Here is a 16,976-nt window from a genome sequence, read left to right as displayed (position 1 = left end):
CTTGCTGAAACGCTATCAATTATGTACTCCATATTTGTTTTGTTTTTTTCTTTGAAGGATTAATATGTGTATTAATAAATTTTCATGAATTTGTGTGAAGATTTGTATTAACTATCTCTTTTGTCGAATTATGCTAATGCTCAAGTTATATTTTAGACAATTAACTTATGGTATTACACATAGGATGATTTTGAGGGATCCTCTAACGATGAACAAACATATTTAGTTATGATGGCTCATGCCAATTTTGTCTCTGGATCCAACACATATTCTGACTTCTGGGAGTGAATCAGCAGATGAAGAAATCGAGGTATTTTCAGATTTTACTCAATCTAATTTAACTACTGCTATAAATGATTTTTTAAATAATAATCACAAATTGTCTTTAAAACTAAAAACACTTAGGAAAGAAAATACAAATCTAACTGAAAAAATTAATGCTTTAAAGAATCAAAGTGTTGAATTTAAAACATTAATTGCAACTCTGAAAACTGATATTACTAAACGTAAAACATAGAATGCAAATTTAAAAACTGATATTGTTGAACTTAAGGCTATAAATCTAACTCTAAAAAGCAATCATAGTTCAACATCAACTGAAATTACCACATGTAACTCATATAAGTATGAACAAGCATTTCAATATTTTCTTGCTAATGGTATGGAAAGAAGCAAATATGCTTCTATGATTTATGGAGTTAGTAGAAATGGTAAAAGACGTATAGGATTTGAAGAAACTCTAATTGAACCTAAACATATTCCCTCTAATATCTTGTGTATTGTTTGCTCTAAGAAAGGTCACTCCAAATTATCTTGTCCCGGGTTAAATACAAGAAAAAAATAAGAAACCTTTCAAGACTAACAAACCTTGACCCAACCAAATTTGGGTACCTAAGAACAAAATCATCTTTGTTGTGGATGTCCTCAGCAATCAAGTTAAAACACCAATCATGGTACCTAGACAATGGATGCTCGTGACACATGACGGGAGAAAAGTCTATGTTCCAAGTACTAACTTTGAGAGCAAATGAGGCACAATGACTTTTGGAGGAAAGCAAAAAGGTCAGATCATTGGTCAAAATACAGTTGGCAATGGTATTTCCCGTTCTATTAAAGATGTCTTGTTTGTTAAAGGTCTTAAGCATAATTTATTAAGTATTAGTTAGTGAAGTGATAATAATTATGATATTATATTCAATCAAAAAACATGCAAAACAATTAGTCAGAAGGATGAATTTGTACTCTTTATAGGTCAGAGGCAAAAAAACATTTATAAGATGAATTTATTTAGTCTAGAAGTGTCTTATGTTAGTAAATGAAGAGAAACTAATTTGGTACAAAAGATTAGGTCATGCAAACCTTAGATTAATTTCAAAATAGAATAAACTTCAACTAGTTAGTGGTCTACCTAAGCTTAGTTACAAAACTGAAATTATGTGTGAAGCTTGTCAAAAGGGAAAACAAACAAAAAACTCCTTTACCCCTAAGACCTCAGTTTCTACCTCAAAGTCCCTTGAGATCTTACATATAGATCTCTTTGGGTCAGTGAAAACAGTCTCTCTAAGTGGAAAGAAATATGGCTTTGTTATAGTAGATGATTACACTCGGTGGACATGGGTAAATATTTTAAGAAGTAAGGATGAATCCCACAAAGTGTTTATCACATTTTGCAAACAAACAATGAGTGAAAAGGGTCTTAAGATTGTAATTATTAAAAGTGATCATGGAGGAGAATTTGAAAATAAGTTCTTTGAAAGTTTTTGTGACGAGAATGAAATCTCGCACAACTTCTCCTCTCATAGAACACCCCCAACAAAATGGAGTTGTAGAAAGAAATAATAGATCGCTCCAAGAAATTGCCAGAACCATTGTTAAATGATAAGAATGTTGCAAAATATTTTTGGGTTGAAGCAATTAATATTGCATGTTATATTCAAAATAGAATTTGTATTAATAAAACAACATATGAATTGTGGAAAGGTAAAAAGCATAACATCTCTTATTTTAAACAATTTGGTTGTACTTGTTATATATTAAACACTAAGGATAAGCTTGGTAAGTTTGATTCGAGATCTCAAAAGTGTACCTTCATTAGATACTCTGAAAGATCCAAGACTTATAAAGTGTTTAATAGGGAAATTCATATTGTGGAAGAATCTATACATGTTATATTTCTGATCATGCGCATATATATCTGGATAACATATGTTTTTATGAATTCTCTCTAATATGTTTAAACACCTAATGGCAGATTTCTTAGATATGTCGATATGTTTTCCCTTAATGCAGTCAACATAAATTTCAAAATCAGCAAAATCAAGAGTATTGAGTACCCCATCTTTCACTAACATTTATATTCTCTCTATGGAGATAGGTCCCAACACATTCAAAATTATAAAATATTTCAAATTATGTGTTTTTCTGAAATTAAAGGAATATCCAAACAGTACAAATCTAGAAATTGAAATCAAGTTTCGCGAAAAACTTAGTACATAAAAGGTCCTTTCTAATTCAAAAACAAAACCATTATTCAAAGTGAAATTACAACTTCCAATAGCTCCACGTGTGAGCCCATTTTCCTTCTTGATAGGACATTAATTTGCTCACTTCCCATTAGCTTCCTTATGTTTTGCATACCCTACAAGGAAATAGTTATATGGATTGTTGATCCCGAAACAATCCACCAGGTGTTTATATTAACATCGTTCATAACAAATCAATGAAAATAGATTACCTTTCTTCATAAGCCATTCTTGGAACTTGGGGCATTGTTTTTCACGTGTCCTTCGTCTTTTAAAAATAAACATTTTGTCTCCTTCTCTGATATCACCTTGAGGTGTTATTTTGTATTTTCCATTCTAATTAGCTTGAGACTTATCGTTTTTGATAGTTTTGTTCTTCCCACGAGTGGTTGTCAATAATGCATTTTTTTCTAAACACACATGGTTGTTAATTCATTGATTGACTATTTGTACTTATGTGTATTATAGGAAATCTTGGAAGGCATATACTCAGGTGGAATGGAATTTCAAATATAGTGCACCAGGAAGAATTCATACATATCAACCTCGAATCTCATAAGTTGAGTTGAATTGTCACACATTTTGATTATGAGCTCAAGCACACCTTTCACATTGGTAAATTGGTGGGAAGTAAACTTCATAAATAAGTTAATTGTTAAAGCCTCTTTATAAGTGACGAACTTTTCATCAATAGCTTTCAACAAATCTAAATTGAGACATATTTATCTAAATTGCATGTATTACCAATGTAAACATACCATAAAATAAATATTGTAACATAAATATTACATGTGAGCTAAATTTTTAATTTAATAAGATTTATTTAAACTTTTACAATGAATGTACCAAATTCAATATATATATATATATATATATATATATATATATATATATATATATATATATAATTTTATACCTTATGCACATAAAATAATTTGACATTCTATCTCAATTAATCACACAAATATACTGAAAATTATTGTAGAATAAAATTTACTATACCACGTATAATTGATTGCGATATTACATCTAATTCCTTATGTGATCTTATAAAAATTAAAAATATTTTTAACTAATTAAGGGTGTTGTAACTAATTCAAAATTAATAAAAATTATAAGGATCACTAGACATAAAAACTCAATAGTACGAGAATAAATAAAGTAATACATATCATGATAAAATATAATGATAAATAAAAAATTCTCATATTAAAATATAATGTTATGCAACTGATTTAATTTATTTATAGAATACAATCATTTCAGCATATTACACCTAGAAAACAGGAAGATAGGAAGATCGTAATGTTAGATCATTGTCAATTGATTATACGTTTCACATTAATGTGTGTATACTGCATTTGGTTCTTCTAAACTCTTACTTTCTCTATACACTTACAAAAATATCTCTTCAACTAATATAGTTGATGTCATAAAAATTAAAATCTTGAACTTCAACCTTTAATTATATAGTTGATGTGTTTCAATATATTGTTTATGTAAAATTTGTACTATATATAAAAAATATCCAACTAAGAATTTCAATTGACTTGAAAATAATATTTTATGTAAAATCATTTCCAATTTGGAGATAAATTGAATTTTGTATTATATGATATTCATGATCTTTTGGATGAAATAAAAAAGATTAAGGAGTGAATATCTGCTAATTTAATGTGATTTTGTGTCAATTCTATTATTTCAAACTTTAGCTCCATTATGTTTATTGTATTTAAATTTTAAAGTTTTATCAAGTATTAATGTTTAGTTCCAAGTATTAAAGTTTAGAAGAAATAGTTCTAATTAATTTACATAAATGTAAGTTTTAGGTTCAAATTAAAGAAAAGACGTCACCTTAATTAGTCTTGGTTGCAAGCATATTGTTTCCAAATATTCGAAATTTCTTGTTTGCTATTTTTTTTTAATAGAAATTTTAGAGTAAGGTGCAGTGCCCAACTACCCTAATCCAAGATAGGGGATACATTAAGATTTACTAACCATTTATAAAGGGATTTATATTTGTCTTTTTCCAATAACACTCCTGAAAATCGAATCTACAACATCTACCTTTTTAACACTAAACCAAACTATTAGAGTTTTATTTTCTTATTTTTATTCAATAATGATACATTGACATCAATTTTTTTAGACCACGTTGCACTTTTAATCACTTATACAAATGTAGTTAATTTAGTTGAATAAACGATTTAATATAAACAAATTACACATTAACTATAATTTTTCATTTGATCTGAATTCACTATATACTCAATTGAATTAATTATATTTTTGTACGCAATTAATTAACGTCAATTGTATATGAAAAATTGAGTGTCTATAAAATACCTTCTCCCTTCTTCAATGTTATATAACATTGTGATAAGATTTTTCCTATTCATTTTTTATAAGACCCTTCAATATTTCAATTGTATTAACTATTTATTTACTTATCTATCCCTAATTATGTTATAATTTTTTCTCTGCAATCGGTCTGATGCACATCGAATATAATTAATTCTAGTGGACAGAATTTATGAGAAATAAATAAATAAATACTACTATAAAGACATAAAAGACAACATAGTTATATATATAGGAAAGTATTGCCTCTAGTGGAAGGAGATAGGTTTATACTTTTAGTAAAAGAGTCCAATTCACCGATAAATTTAAATTATAACAAATTTTTTTAATTCTTGTGATTTAGTCAACAAAGTTTATTTATAGGGAGGTAGGTAGTATTTTTTAGATTTAATTATTTTTCAGATCACTAAACTATTTAAATTTTTTTAAAGGATTTAAAAACTTAATTACAATTTACAGAATAGTTAAACCTATTTTTTATTTTGATTATCCCTCCAAAAAGTCACTATTTCCCTTTGTTTCATTAGGATTTTTGCACAAAAAAAGAAACTCGAAAGAGGAAAAACCGATAACATTCCTTATTTTTCATCTCCTCTTCAGCCGAGGAAGATAACAATTCCTATCATTGGCGACTTTGTTCCTTCTGCTCTGTCATTAGAATCTTTTTTTTCACTCTTTCTCATTTTCTCACACAGAGCTTTAGGGTTGATGATCCTTTCCCCCTCTTCATCCAAATCCTTCAACTTTGAAGAAACTTTGTTATTGAAGAAAAGAACAATTGGATTCAGATATGCAATGTTTGTTATTGATCTCTTATTGCCTCATGATGTGCATATATATTTCTTTTTTACAATGGTTGAAACCATATTTATTGTTTACAATGTCCCCATTTTCGTATTTGGGATTTTATCGTCTAGAGGAATGGGAGAAAATGGCTTTTGGGCAATGTTTCTGTGATGTAAACAATCCTTTGATAGAAGAAATTTGGTTTAAGCTGCAACTTACTGTACTTCTTTTTCTTGGCATATTGATTCAGTTTGACCTTTTTAATATTATATTGATTGAGTTGCAATAATAGTCCCAAGCCATGTCAATGTGTAATAATATTTTGTTTCATAATAGATGATATCTAAGGCTTCAAAGCATCAATCTAGATAGAAGGATAATATGTTTGTAAACTTACAAGTACAAGGAGCTGAATATGTTTTTTGTATCTTTACTGCTTTGTTCAATACATATATACTAGTCATAGATTGGTGCAATGCATAGAGCAACATTGAATACTTAGCTTTTTCTACATCTGTGCAGGGTAAAAGTTCCATATCCATTTCAACGGGGACGCCCTTCTTTCAATGTCGCTGATGCTTTTGCAATGATTGTTGCTTCTCTTGGTGCAATTGTAGAGGTTTACTTTAATCTTTTCTTTTTTAAATGTATACTAACTCGTGTTGCGATGGTTGTTATATATTTTATTATTTTTGGATGTAATCATCACAAAAGCTAGTTCTAGCAGTATTTTGTATATGACAATATGTGCCATGATCAGTATGGTATTGTGGACTAAACATCTTGCTTAGCAAAAGTTCTATGTGAATTGCGAACTACCATGTTCTTTTTTATATTTTATTATTGTAATTTGACAATTTCTTTTCATTTGAGTATATTTTGATATGTGTTTTACTCTTTTCAATCTTTGAGGACAGTCAACAGGACGTTCATTGCAGCATTAAGATTTGGCAGTGCAACACCTGTTCCACCTTCGGCACTCAGTCGCGGTGTTGGCTGGCTAGTACTATGTCATTATTTCACAGTACATGTATTAGTGCATTTATTTCATGACAATTAGAATCACGTGTTGAAGTTTGATGATTTCAGGGTATTGGGACTCTTTTATATGGCTCTTTTGGCACGACAACTGGATCCGCTGCATCAATATATGTTTTGCTGCTCTTTGTTGAAAATTAGAATCATGTGTTGAATTTTATCATTGATTATCTCATGTTGAGTATATGAAATACATTCTCTAACTGTCTTTTCTTTTTCCTTGGCATTAGGTCAAAATGCAGGACTGTTGGGATTGCATCCCCTACAGTTTTTCATGTTTTTCTTCTCCATATTTGGTATTGCATCCCCTTCTTTGAATTTCTGAGAATTCAGATTCATTATTGATGAAAGTGAATTGATCATTAAAATAGTAATATTGTAATAACATCATCTATGTGTAATATTGTAATAACATCATCAGATTCATCTACGTGTTCATGCATGAACTGGTCATTAAAATAGTAATAACAACAAATAGTAATATTGTCATAAGCACGAAATGTAGTAAATTCATTGTAGAATTGATTTTGTCATAAATCTTTGTGTTGTTGTGACTATTTGTACTTGGTTAAGGTACAACCTTAATTCATTCCACATGTTTTCAGTCCATTTCATTCTATATGGAGACAAATCATGTATCTTTTGATTCACTTAAGGATGGGCATGTTGTGCCTGAGGAGATTCAGGAACTCCAGTCTGAGCCTTTAGTTGGACTTGGCGATTGGGGTGCTTCTACTGATAAGGCTAAAAGGATGATATTTTCGGTGGTTCAAGTCAAGAGTATGTCATTTAATTTTCATGTATTGTATAATTTGTTTTTGTTCATGTATTATTTGATTCAATTAATATTCTTTTTGCAGACGTTGAAGGAGAGATCAAAGAACGCCCTATAAGGATTAGGGATGCTGACCCACTTCCAATTGACAAAGACGTTGATGGGCTCATGGTCGATAGGCATAAAAACACAATCACATGTAATTTTATGAATAAGAGAGTCCAACCGGACAATCAGTGAATTGTGGAATTTTATATATTGATACTCACAAAAAGAATTGATGGAACATACATTAAGGAAGAAGCTAGAGTTGTTTGTGTAAGTAATCAATTTTTCGTATTACTTTAGTGCCATTTTATTTTCTATGCTCTCTGTTTTCATTTTATAACTTAAACCGTGTAGGAGAACATTGCTGAAATTGAAAGTCAAGGAAATGCTTCTGTTCAAGTATAACAGACAAATTTTCAGCAAGGAACATTCTGGTTGGGTTCAATGTGTAAGATATGGTCTTTGCCCATCCCATCTACCAACCCAAGATTCTCTGCTTCTTCTACTTTTAGTTCAATTGGACAAAATCGTGTTATTCAATTAGAAAATCAAGTTCAGGACCTAAGAAATGAATGAAAAGTAAAAGATGTAAAATTTAGGAAAATAGAGATGTTTCTTGCGCAACTCTTTACCAATTCATCCATGGCACCTGATCTTTTGAGTAGTCTTGATAACAATGTAACTTATTCTTATCATGATATGGTTAGTTATAGTTCTTTATTGTATTTGTGGTACTAGTAGCTCACTATTTGACTTTCATTATTGCAGCAAACTTCTAGTGATCAACCTTCATCACAATCTAACACTCATTGATCATAGCTTGGATCTACTCTCTTGCACAACATGTAAGGTGACCATTCTTCCTTCAATGATGATACTATACTATATGTTTTGCACATCAAATTAATTTGTTATGTCATGATACTTAAATGACGAGTTTAATTTAATGTAGGCATGTTATTCTCAGTCATGCCAGTTCATTTAATACACTAGCAACTTATTTGATTAATAAATTATTGGCTTTTGTAACTTTGTTATCTCTTTGCACATCAAATTGCTTGTGTAGTCATAACTAAAAATCGAATATGCTACTAGCCTAGGAGGGGAAATGTCAGTTTGTTTGTAGAATATTGGTGGTTGATAGTATCATGGAATTCATGATCTGGATAAATGCTTGACAAATACTAGGTGTTGTTAGAGTCATAATACAAATAAACTGAATTGATACATTTAAGTGGTTTATGAATTTGTGTATTTTTCATATAAAAGTGCACTCTAAGTAACATAACATGGCCTATTATCTATTCTCTCAATAATATGACAGAGGACTTAATGACAAAATTTAGGATTTACCAAAACTCTATTTGTCAAAATTTCTCATTATTTCCGTGAAATAAGTGAATATGGTGAACAAATTTAGTTAGTCTTCTTTCTCGCAACCTTGTGAATATGAAAATGTGTTTCAATAAATGAGTTATATTGTCCTTGATAGCTTTCTCCACTTCCCTTCTTTTTCTTCCCCAAATCAATTTAGGGTTCACCAAAAGTCAATTTTTCTCAAACTTTCTTGTTGTTTATGCAAAATAGGTGAACAAATTTAGTTTGTTTTCTTCCTCAAAACCTTGTGAATATGTAAATTTGTTTGAAAAAAATGGGATTTTTGGTTCATGAAATTAAAGAAAATTTGGTATTTTTAATTGTATTGATGTATTGTGTGTTGGTGTAATTTTTATTTTGATATGTATTGGTGTGTAGATAATGAAACTATTGTGACATTGTTTTTTATGTGTTGGTTTAAAAAGAAAATGACATTGTAGTATTACATGTTGATAAAATGTTGAGATTGATGGATAAAAATGTACTTCGAAAAAGTTCATTTTGGCCCCTTGACGAAGATTGAAAGTTTAGTCAATTCTCTTAATTAATGTATAATTAATTTGACTTTGACTAACAGAGTAGACGAAAAAGACCAAGTTGCATCAACAATCATAAGGGATCAACTTGACCGTTTTAAAATGATGGGACCAAAATGAACTTTTAAAATAAGTTATGGGACCAAATACACATTTATCCTTTATTTTTATAACAATACATCGAGAGAATATGAAAAATAATTGCTTTGAGAAAGGATATGAGGATCAAAGATGAAGAATTTTTTTATAGAAACTAAAAGCAAAACATTGAAAATTTAGAGACAAAAATTTATTTAATTTTTTATTTCTTAATAAGTGTCATTAATGAGTTTGTTTAAAATTCATTTTAATTAACTATTACCTATGTGTCTAATTGTTTCTCTTATTAATAGTATCAATTTATATTGGAAGATAAAAAATCAACATAAAATACATTTATATTTAATTAAACTCCCAATTTTTATAATAGAAAAATTTCCCTTGTACCCTCCTTATTATACCTATACCCCCATATTTAGAATGAAATGACTATTTTGCCATCGTATAAATAATAAAACCTCACAAAATTACCATTCCACACTTTCACATTTCCGGAACAGAGAGTAAGTTTTTTTTCAAAATTTCCGGAGAAGTTGAGAAACAAGTTTTCCGGTACAGAGGTTGTACTCCGGAAAGGTTGTTTTAAAGTTTTCCGGTACCGAAAATCTTTTTAAGAAGTTTTCTGGTACAGAAGAGTGTTCCGGAGAACTTATTTTTAACATATCCGGTACAGAAAGCGTTCCGGAAAACTTGATTGCCAACATTTCCGGTAGTTACCGGAGAACTTGAGCATCAAGTTTTCTGGAAGTTACGTATAATTTTTTTTTTAATTTAATTAATTATAATTTTATAACTTATTGTGATTTAATTCTTTTAATATTTTAATTTTTCAGTGGGTGCACGAGGAAGAGAGGCAAAATCATTCGAATTACACGGGACACTGATACTTCTACATCGACTCCGATGAATCCCTCAGAGAGGATTCGACCGACAGCTTCAAGGAGAAGAAGACGTATGATTATTGAAGACGATGATGAGGGACATAATGATCAGGGGGAGCCTTCTACAGTGCATGAGGAAGATGTGGTACATGAGCATATGGTGCACGAGCAGGTGGATGTACATGAGCAGGAGGAGGCTGCACCTGCTCATGAGGGAGAGCATATGGAGGAGGAACATGATGGAGCTGAGGGACCTGGTGAGCTCACACAGTATCCTGGAGGACCTTATGATTTGTCTGTCTTTACACGATACCGTTATCATGTTTCAGCTAGACTATGGTTTGGCGAGGTATATTAAATTATTACTTATTTCAATTAATTATTATTTGTTGTCTAAATTTAATTTTAATGTCATATATTTTTTTTTGTATACAAGAGCGACCATTGCTGAAAATTGTTGCGCATGGGAAGAAAATGCAACAATTTACTCCGCCGGTACTTCCGCGACCCATAGAGAATTGGGTGAATTTGTTTGGTCTGAACTCATTACAACGGGGTAGTTTGAAGATGATCGACAACAACTTGATATCTGCCTTTGTTGAAAGATGGCATTCTGAGACATCGTCATTTCACATGCCATTTGGTGAAATGACGATTACTTTGGATGATGTTGCCAATCTTCTCGAATTGCCTATTAGGGGTGAGTTCTACAGTCCACCCGATGTAGATAGAGTAACGGCATGTAATCTTGCCGTCCATCTATTAGGAGTGACCACAGAAGAGATCTGGGAGGAGACCAGAAAGACTAGAGGTGCACACTATAGATTGGATTGGTTGAAGGAGGTGTTCAGAAGGCAGTGTGCAGCAGAGAGGTTTGACTGTGCTGCTAGGGCATATCTGTTGAATTTAGTCGGGAGTACTATTTTCGCTGATAAGAGTCATACTTTAGTTGATGCGAAGTACCTCCCTTTATTCAGATATTTAGATGGTATAGATAGATATGCATGGGGTACTGCTGCACTAGTGGTCCTTTGTGACTACCTCTTAGATGCCTGCTATTATGACACCAAACAGCTAGGTGGATATATGACGTTGCTTCAGGTATCAATTATATTTTAGTATTAATTGTTAATTATTTATTTAATTTATTTATGTTGTATTTAATTGTTAGTATTAATTATTTAATATTTTTATTTGTAACAATGCTGGATTTACGAATATTTTCCGAATATTTGTAATAGAGGTGATCAGGGTGCTGACGTGGAATGTTTTGCCCGAATGAATAGATGGTGCTATAAGCAAGGCAAGCATAAGGTCCACGAATACAGAAGTATTATTGATGCATTGACACCTGCAGATGTTATATGGAGACCATGGGAGAATCACAGGGGTGTCATTCCTTTTGATGATATCACACTTTATACTGGTCACATTCGATTATGCAGCACTGTAGTGAAATATCTACCAGAGAGGTGTTTGAGACAATTCGGATATATCCAGTATATTCCTTCACCGCCACTTCCAGATCCTGCTAGATTATTTGATGTAGATGTGGAATGGTTGGGATATGTGACGCCAGTGACAGAGCTATTTCCCAAGCTTCGTCCAGCTACATATCCATCTGAGTGTGAAGATGGATATTTGGAGTGGTTCTATCAGGTGTCTCATCCACTGCTGGTGCGACCAGATGGTGTACCTCAGGTCCCACGTTATAGTGTACCGCCCACCAGTGCAGATGCTTCTAGTTCACAGCCGCCACCTATCCTACAGCAGATCGGTGATCTTATACAGCAGGGGTTGAGTGAACATCAAGCTAGTCCAGATGATGAGTTGTATAGGCACTTTTATAAAGCTTTGTATTTATCACGTAGTCGCACTAGTTAGTAGTAACACTTTTGTAACTATTGTTATGTAGGTTACTTTATGAACACTTTTGATGAACTATTATTATGTCAGTTATTTTATGAACACTTTATGTTAGTTATTTTATTAATTATTGTTATGTCAGTTACTTTATTAATTATTGTTATGTTAGTTATTTTATTAATTATTGTTATGTCGGTTACTTTATTAAATAAATACAAGATAAAATCAATTACTAAAATGCATGACACAAAACTAAAATTAATTAATAACAATTGAAATGTCGGTTACATTAAAGTGATTTTGTATCAATTTTAAAATATTAAGGTTCATCTAAAGACATTGCATCTACGGGTTCCGTAGGTGGATTTTGGGTAACACGTGACAACCGGCCTAATAAATACCCCCAGTGTTGTAGACGGCCTGTGTATGCTATTGCCCAAGAAGTTGCTTCATTGGTACGATATTGCTTCCAACCTGGTGCAATGTCTGGCATTGGAAATCCATCTTTCATCTTTAACTGCAAAAATTAAATAAATTAACAAAATATAAGACAAAATTATCAGAATAAAATTTAAAAAAGTATAAGAAAATAATTACCGGAACCCAGTGATTTCCATTAACAAAACCAATACAACAAATGCGATCATTTTTTGTCGATCCGGAATGTGAACCCCTCATAGGAAAGAAAGTCATTGAAAATGTCAGACCGAACGTGACAAGAATAATATTATATGTTGTCGCTATCACGTAACCCATATCAGGCATGGACAACCATTTATCCATGGGTTGAACACCTAAGCCGGATATCATCAACGAATCTCTTACTTCTTTAATGCGTCCTGTGAACAATCTATCATATGGAGTTACATGAGAAACAATCTCTTGATCCAATCTCTTGCGGACCAAAGACCAACACTCTTCACCGAAACCAAGCAATAATGCAATAGCGCGAAAACCACAATTTCCATCAGCTGCCACGTCAAATATGTCATCAATGTATGGCTGAATAATATCAGGAAATTGTGTCAATAACAAATTTTTTGAAGAATGAGATGACTGAGAGGGGTGTTTCTTTGATTGAGAGGCTTGTCTCTTCTTTGATTGAGAGGGTTGGGAACCAATATCTTCACCATATGTTGCATTAACATGCTCAAAGTAAGAAGGGTCTCGATATACATCATATCCATCTGGCTTCATACCCTTACTCTTCTTCACTCTTCCTTTGGTTTTGACTTTTTCAGGTGGTGGACATATTGAACTTGTACTTGGAAAAGCAAGTTCACGCACTTTACTCTTCAACACTCGTTTCCCAATAACATCAAGTGATCGAAAGCGTTTCCATAAGGCATTCATCTCAGTAGACATATCCAACTCTGATCCATCTTCTGTGTCTTGAGTGAGTTCACATTCCATGCTTAATTTTCTCCATTGAATATGCACAGAATCTAGAGGAATTGGTTCACCCATTAATTTATATTGTCCCAATTCACAAGCACAAGGTAATCCGTATGTCCTTCTCAGAGAACACCCACATATAGATTTGTCAGTACCCACCCACTCAACTTTGTCGTATTCTTCAGCAATACGTCTTTGAGCTTCTGTTGATACAAATGTATTCAATCTCTGATAAAATGGATTTCTGTGCTCATGCTCTTCATCATAAAAACTTTTTTGAAACGAGGCTCTGATTCTTTTATGTTGTAACCTTATCATGTTGTTCATAGCCTCCCAACATTTACACAAATCACTCATGCTATTTTCTAACATTAACTTCAGTTTCCAGTGAGCCGACTCAACCCTGTAAAATTCAACAATATATAATAAAATTATATTAAATACCTGTTAGTCGTTGTGTTCCCCAAATGCATCACTTTATTTGTCCATGCTTCAACAAATCTTTCCTTATGTGGAGTCAACCAAGTTTCTTTGACATAATCAACAAACACTTTAGTATCAACACATGATTGTTCAAACATATGCAAGCGCATCATATACTCTTTTTCATTACTACAATACATAATGTCTTTCCACATATTCAATATTGACTCTTGTCTATCCTTTAAGACATATTGCTTGCATTTTGCTCCAACATTTTTTTCGATATGAAATCGACAAAGTAAATTAACAGCATGTGGAAACACAATGCCAACTGCATTCATTAACGCAAGATCTCTGTCTGTCACAATTACTTGAGGGAATTTATTTTGTGTAACAAACAAATCTTTTAGTCTCTCTAATGCCCAACAAAAGTTTTCTTCCCTCTCACATTCCAAATAAGCAAACCCAACTACAAATGTTTTCTCTGTTGATGTCATACCAACAATTTCAAGTAATGGCATTCTGTATTTATTGGTTTTGTAGGTACTGTCCATAATCAACACAATCGGAAACAAATTCAACAACTTCACTGAATCTGGATGCGCCCAAAAAATATCTCTCATAACATCGGAGTCTTCACGCTTTCTATTCCAGCACACATATTTTGCATCTTCAATTAACTTGAATAAATGTTGCATCTCTGTTCTATTACCTCTCACGCGCAATCGAATGATACTTCTCTGTTTATATATTTGTGAGATCTTAGTAACATTACTCTTATCTCGGTCTTGCAATGAGAGTAATATGTGTCTCGGTGCAACATTATATTTTGTTAATTCATGAACATGCTTTCTATCTTCTTCATTTAAGCGCCCAACATATGCATGCCCCTCCAAAGTATCAGGTAATTCATGGTTGTGAATTCCACAAATTACTTTAACTATCCATCCTGAACCATCTTTTAATGGTTTTGATCTAAGCTTGAAAGGACAATCACATTTTTTTGTTGAACTTCGAATAGAACTAGCAGCACACTTGTATTTTCCCCCTTTGTCACAACCTAATATTAATTTATTTCTCCGTCCTTTCTCACCCGTCTCTATATCTGATCTTCTGATAATAACGGTAACTTTATTTTTTATACCAATTTCTTTTGCCCATTTCACAACAGTATCCCTTGAATCAAATATCTGAAATAAAATAATTATAATTAATCACAAAAATATATTTGTATAATATTAATATTAAATATATTTATTCATACCTGATCTGTGTCAAAAATATTTGTAGTATCGACGCATGTTTTGTCCATTAATAGTAGTGGATTATCCATATATGTTAACATTTAAAAAAAATTAAAAAAAATTAAAAAACTTCAAAAAAAATTAAAAAAATATGGTTTGTACCGGAAAACTCAAAAATGAAGTTTTCTGGAACCTACTACTGTACCGGAATACTTGCCAACCAAGATTTCCGGTACACAACTTTCCCCTTCTGTACCGGAAAAGTCAGTTTTAACATTCCCGGTACTACACTCTGTACCGGAAAACACAGTTTTAACATTTCCGGTACTTTACTATGTACCGGAAATCTTGTTTCAAGTATTCCGGTAGTTACCGGAAAACTGCCACTTACCGGAAATCTGTTTTACGGCTGGGGTTGTGACAAAATGGTGAAAAAAATATTTACATTTCCGGTATAATAGTCATTTACAAAATGGTGAAAAAAATTGAGGGTAGTTTTGCCATTTTTGAATTTTTTTGGGGGTACAAGACAAAGTGTGGGGGTACAAGGGAAATTTTTCTTTATAATATATGTCAAATTTACGATGGATGTTTATATAAAGTGAAAAAGATGGTATAATACTAAAGAATTTTTATTCTTTAATCAAAGATAACAAAAGAATTTGTTGTTCGTGTTTTTGTTGTATCCCTTCTCAAATTTAAAAGGCACAAACATAATGACAAAGTGTTGTTTTATTTGTAATTGTATTTTATTAAAAAAGGTGACAAGTTGCAATTAGATCAATAACTTCCCTAGCCAAGAAAAGTCTAAAAATCTTGCATCATTTTGGTAAATTGATAAAAATAGCCTGATTTTGTTTGTATTACTTTGGTATATTTGTCCTTATTTTATTTTTGTTTTGTACGTCAATTCTATGAAGCCTTTTGTTGTTATTTCAATTCAATTATGCTTTTGGCACTACACATTGCTTTGATATGAAAATGATGGAGAACAAGAAAATAGGTTAAATTTGAGGAAGATGAGTTTATGATGAAAATGAAATTTCTAATTTTTCAAAACAAATAAATTATAAATAATTAAATAAAAATAATTATTTATTAATTCCCGAAACACCAACCCATTAAAAAATAAAATATTCACATAGTCATATAAATTTCCTTTAATTAAAATATTGTTGATTTAATAAGACAGAAGAATTTACAGAGATTAATATTTTATGTAGACAAACTAAAATGAAATTTTAAAATTTTTATACGACTAAAATGTCAAAATGCATCATTAAAACATGATTCAAAATTATCTTTCCCAATTAAAAGGAATGGAAATCCAATAATTATGAAGTTATTTAAGATAAACACTACATACCTACCGTATACCATTTTTGGTCTTTGCTACAATATACCATTTACCAACATAAGAAACTCTACTTACATTTATTTAGTATAAAGTCACTAAGTAAAAAAAAGACGTAACCACACTCAATTGACACACAACATGATAGTTTTAGCAATATGAGTATTTCTACTCTCAATGTATTGTATAGATTTAATTTGATTTTGGTTATCTATCTCCTACCTATCTATCTATCTATATATATATATATATATATATATATATATATATA

General features: G+C 31.3%; 1 protein-coding gene across 1 annotated transcript in view; it reads right to left on the bottom strand.

The window, feature by feature from the left end:
• Positions 1–12,608: 12,608 nt before the first annotated feature.
• LOC140919997 (uncharacterized) overlaps positions 12,609–16,976 on the bottom strand; it is a 6,215-nt gene continuing 1,847 nt past the window's right edge. The window contains exons 2-3 of the mRNA XM_073367296.1: positions 12,887–14,087; positions 12,609–12,806 (exon numbers count right to left, since the gene is read on the bottom strand). Of these exons, the coding sequence (XP_073223397.1) occupies positions 12,609–12,806; positions 12,887–14,087 (1,399 nt within the window). The remainder of the gene's footprint in view (positions 12,807–12,886; positions 14,088–16,976) is intronic.

This window comes from Cicer arietinum, chromosome 4, assembly GCF_000331145.2.
Source record: "Cicer arietinum cultivar CDC Frontier isolate Library 1 chromosome 4, Cicar.CDCFrontier_v2.0, whole genome shotgun sequence".
Taxonomy (NCBI): Eukaryota; Viridiplantae; Streptophyta; class Magnoliopsida; order Fabales; family Fabaceae; genus Cicer; species Cicer arietinum.
Note: the sequence above shows the minus strand (reverse complement) of the source record. Positions and strands in the feature narration are given on the sequence as shown.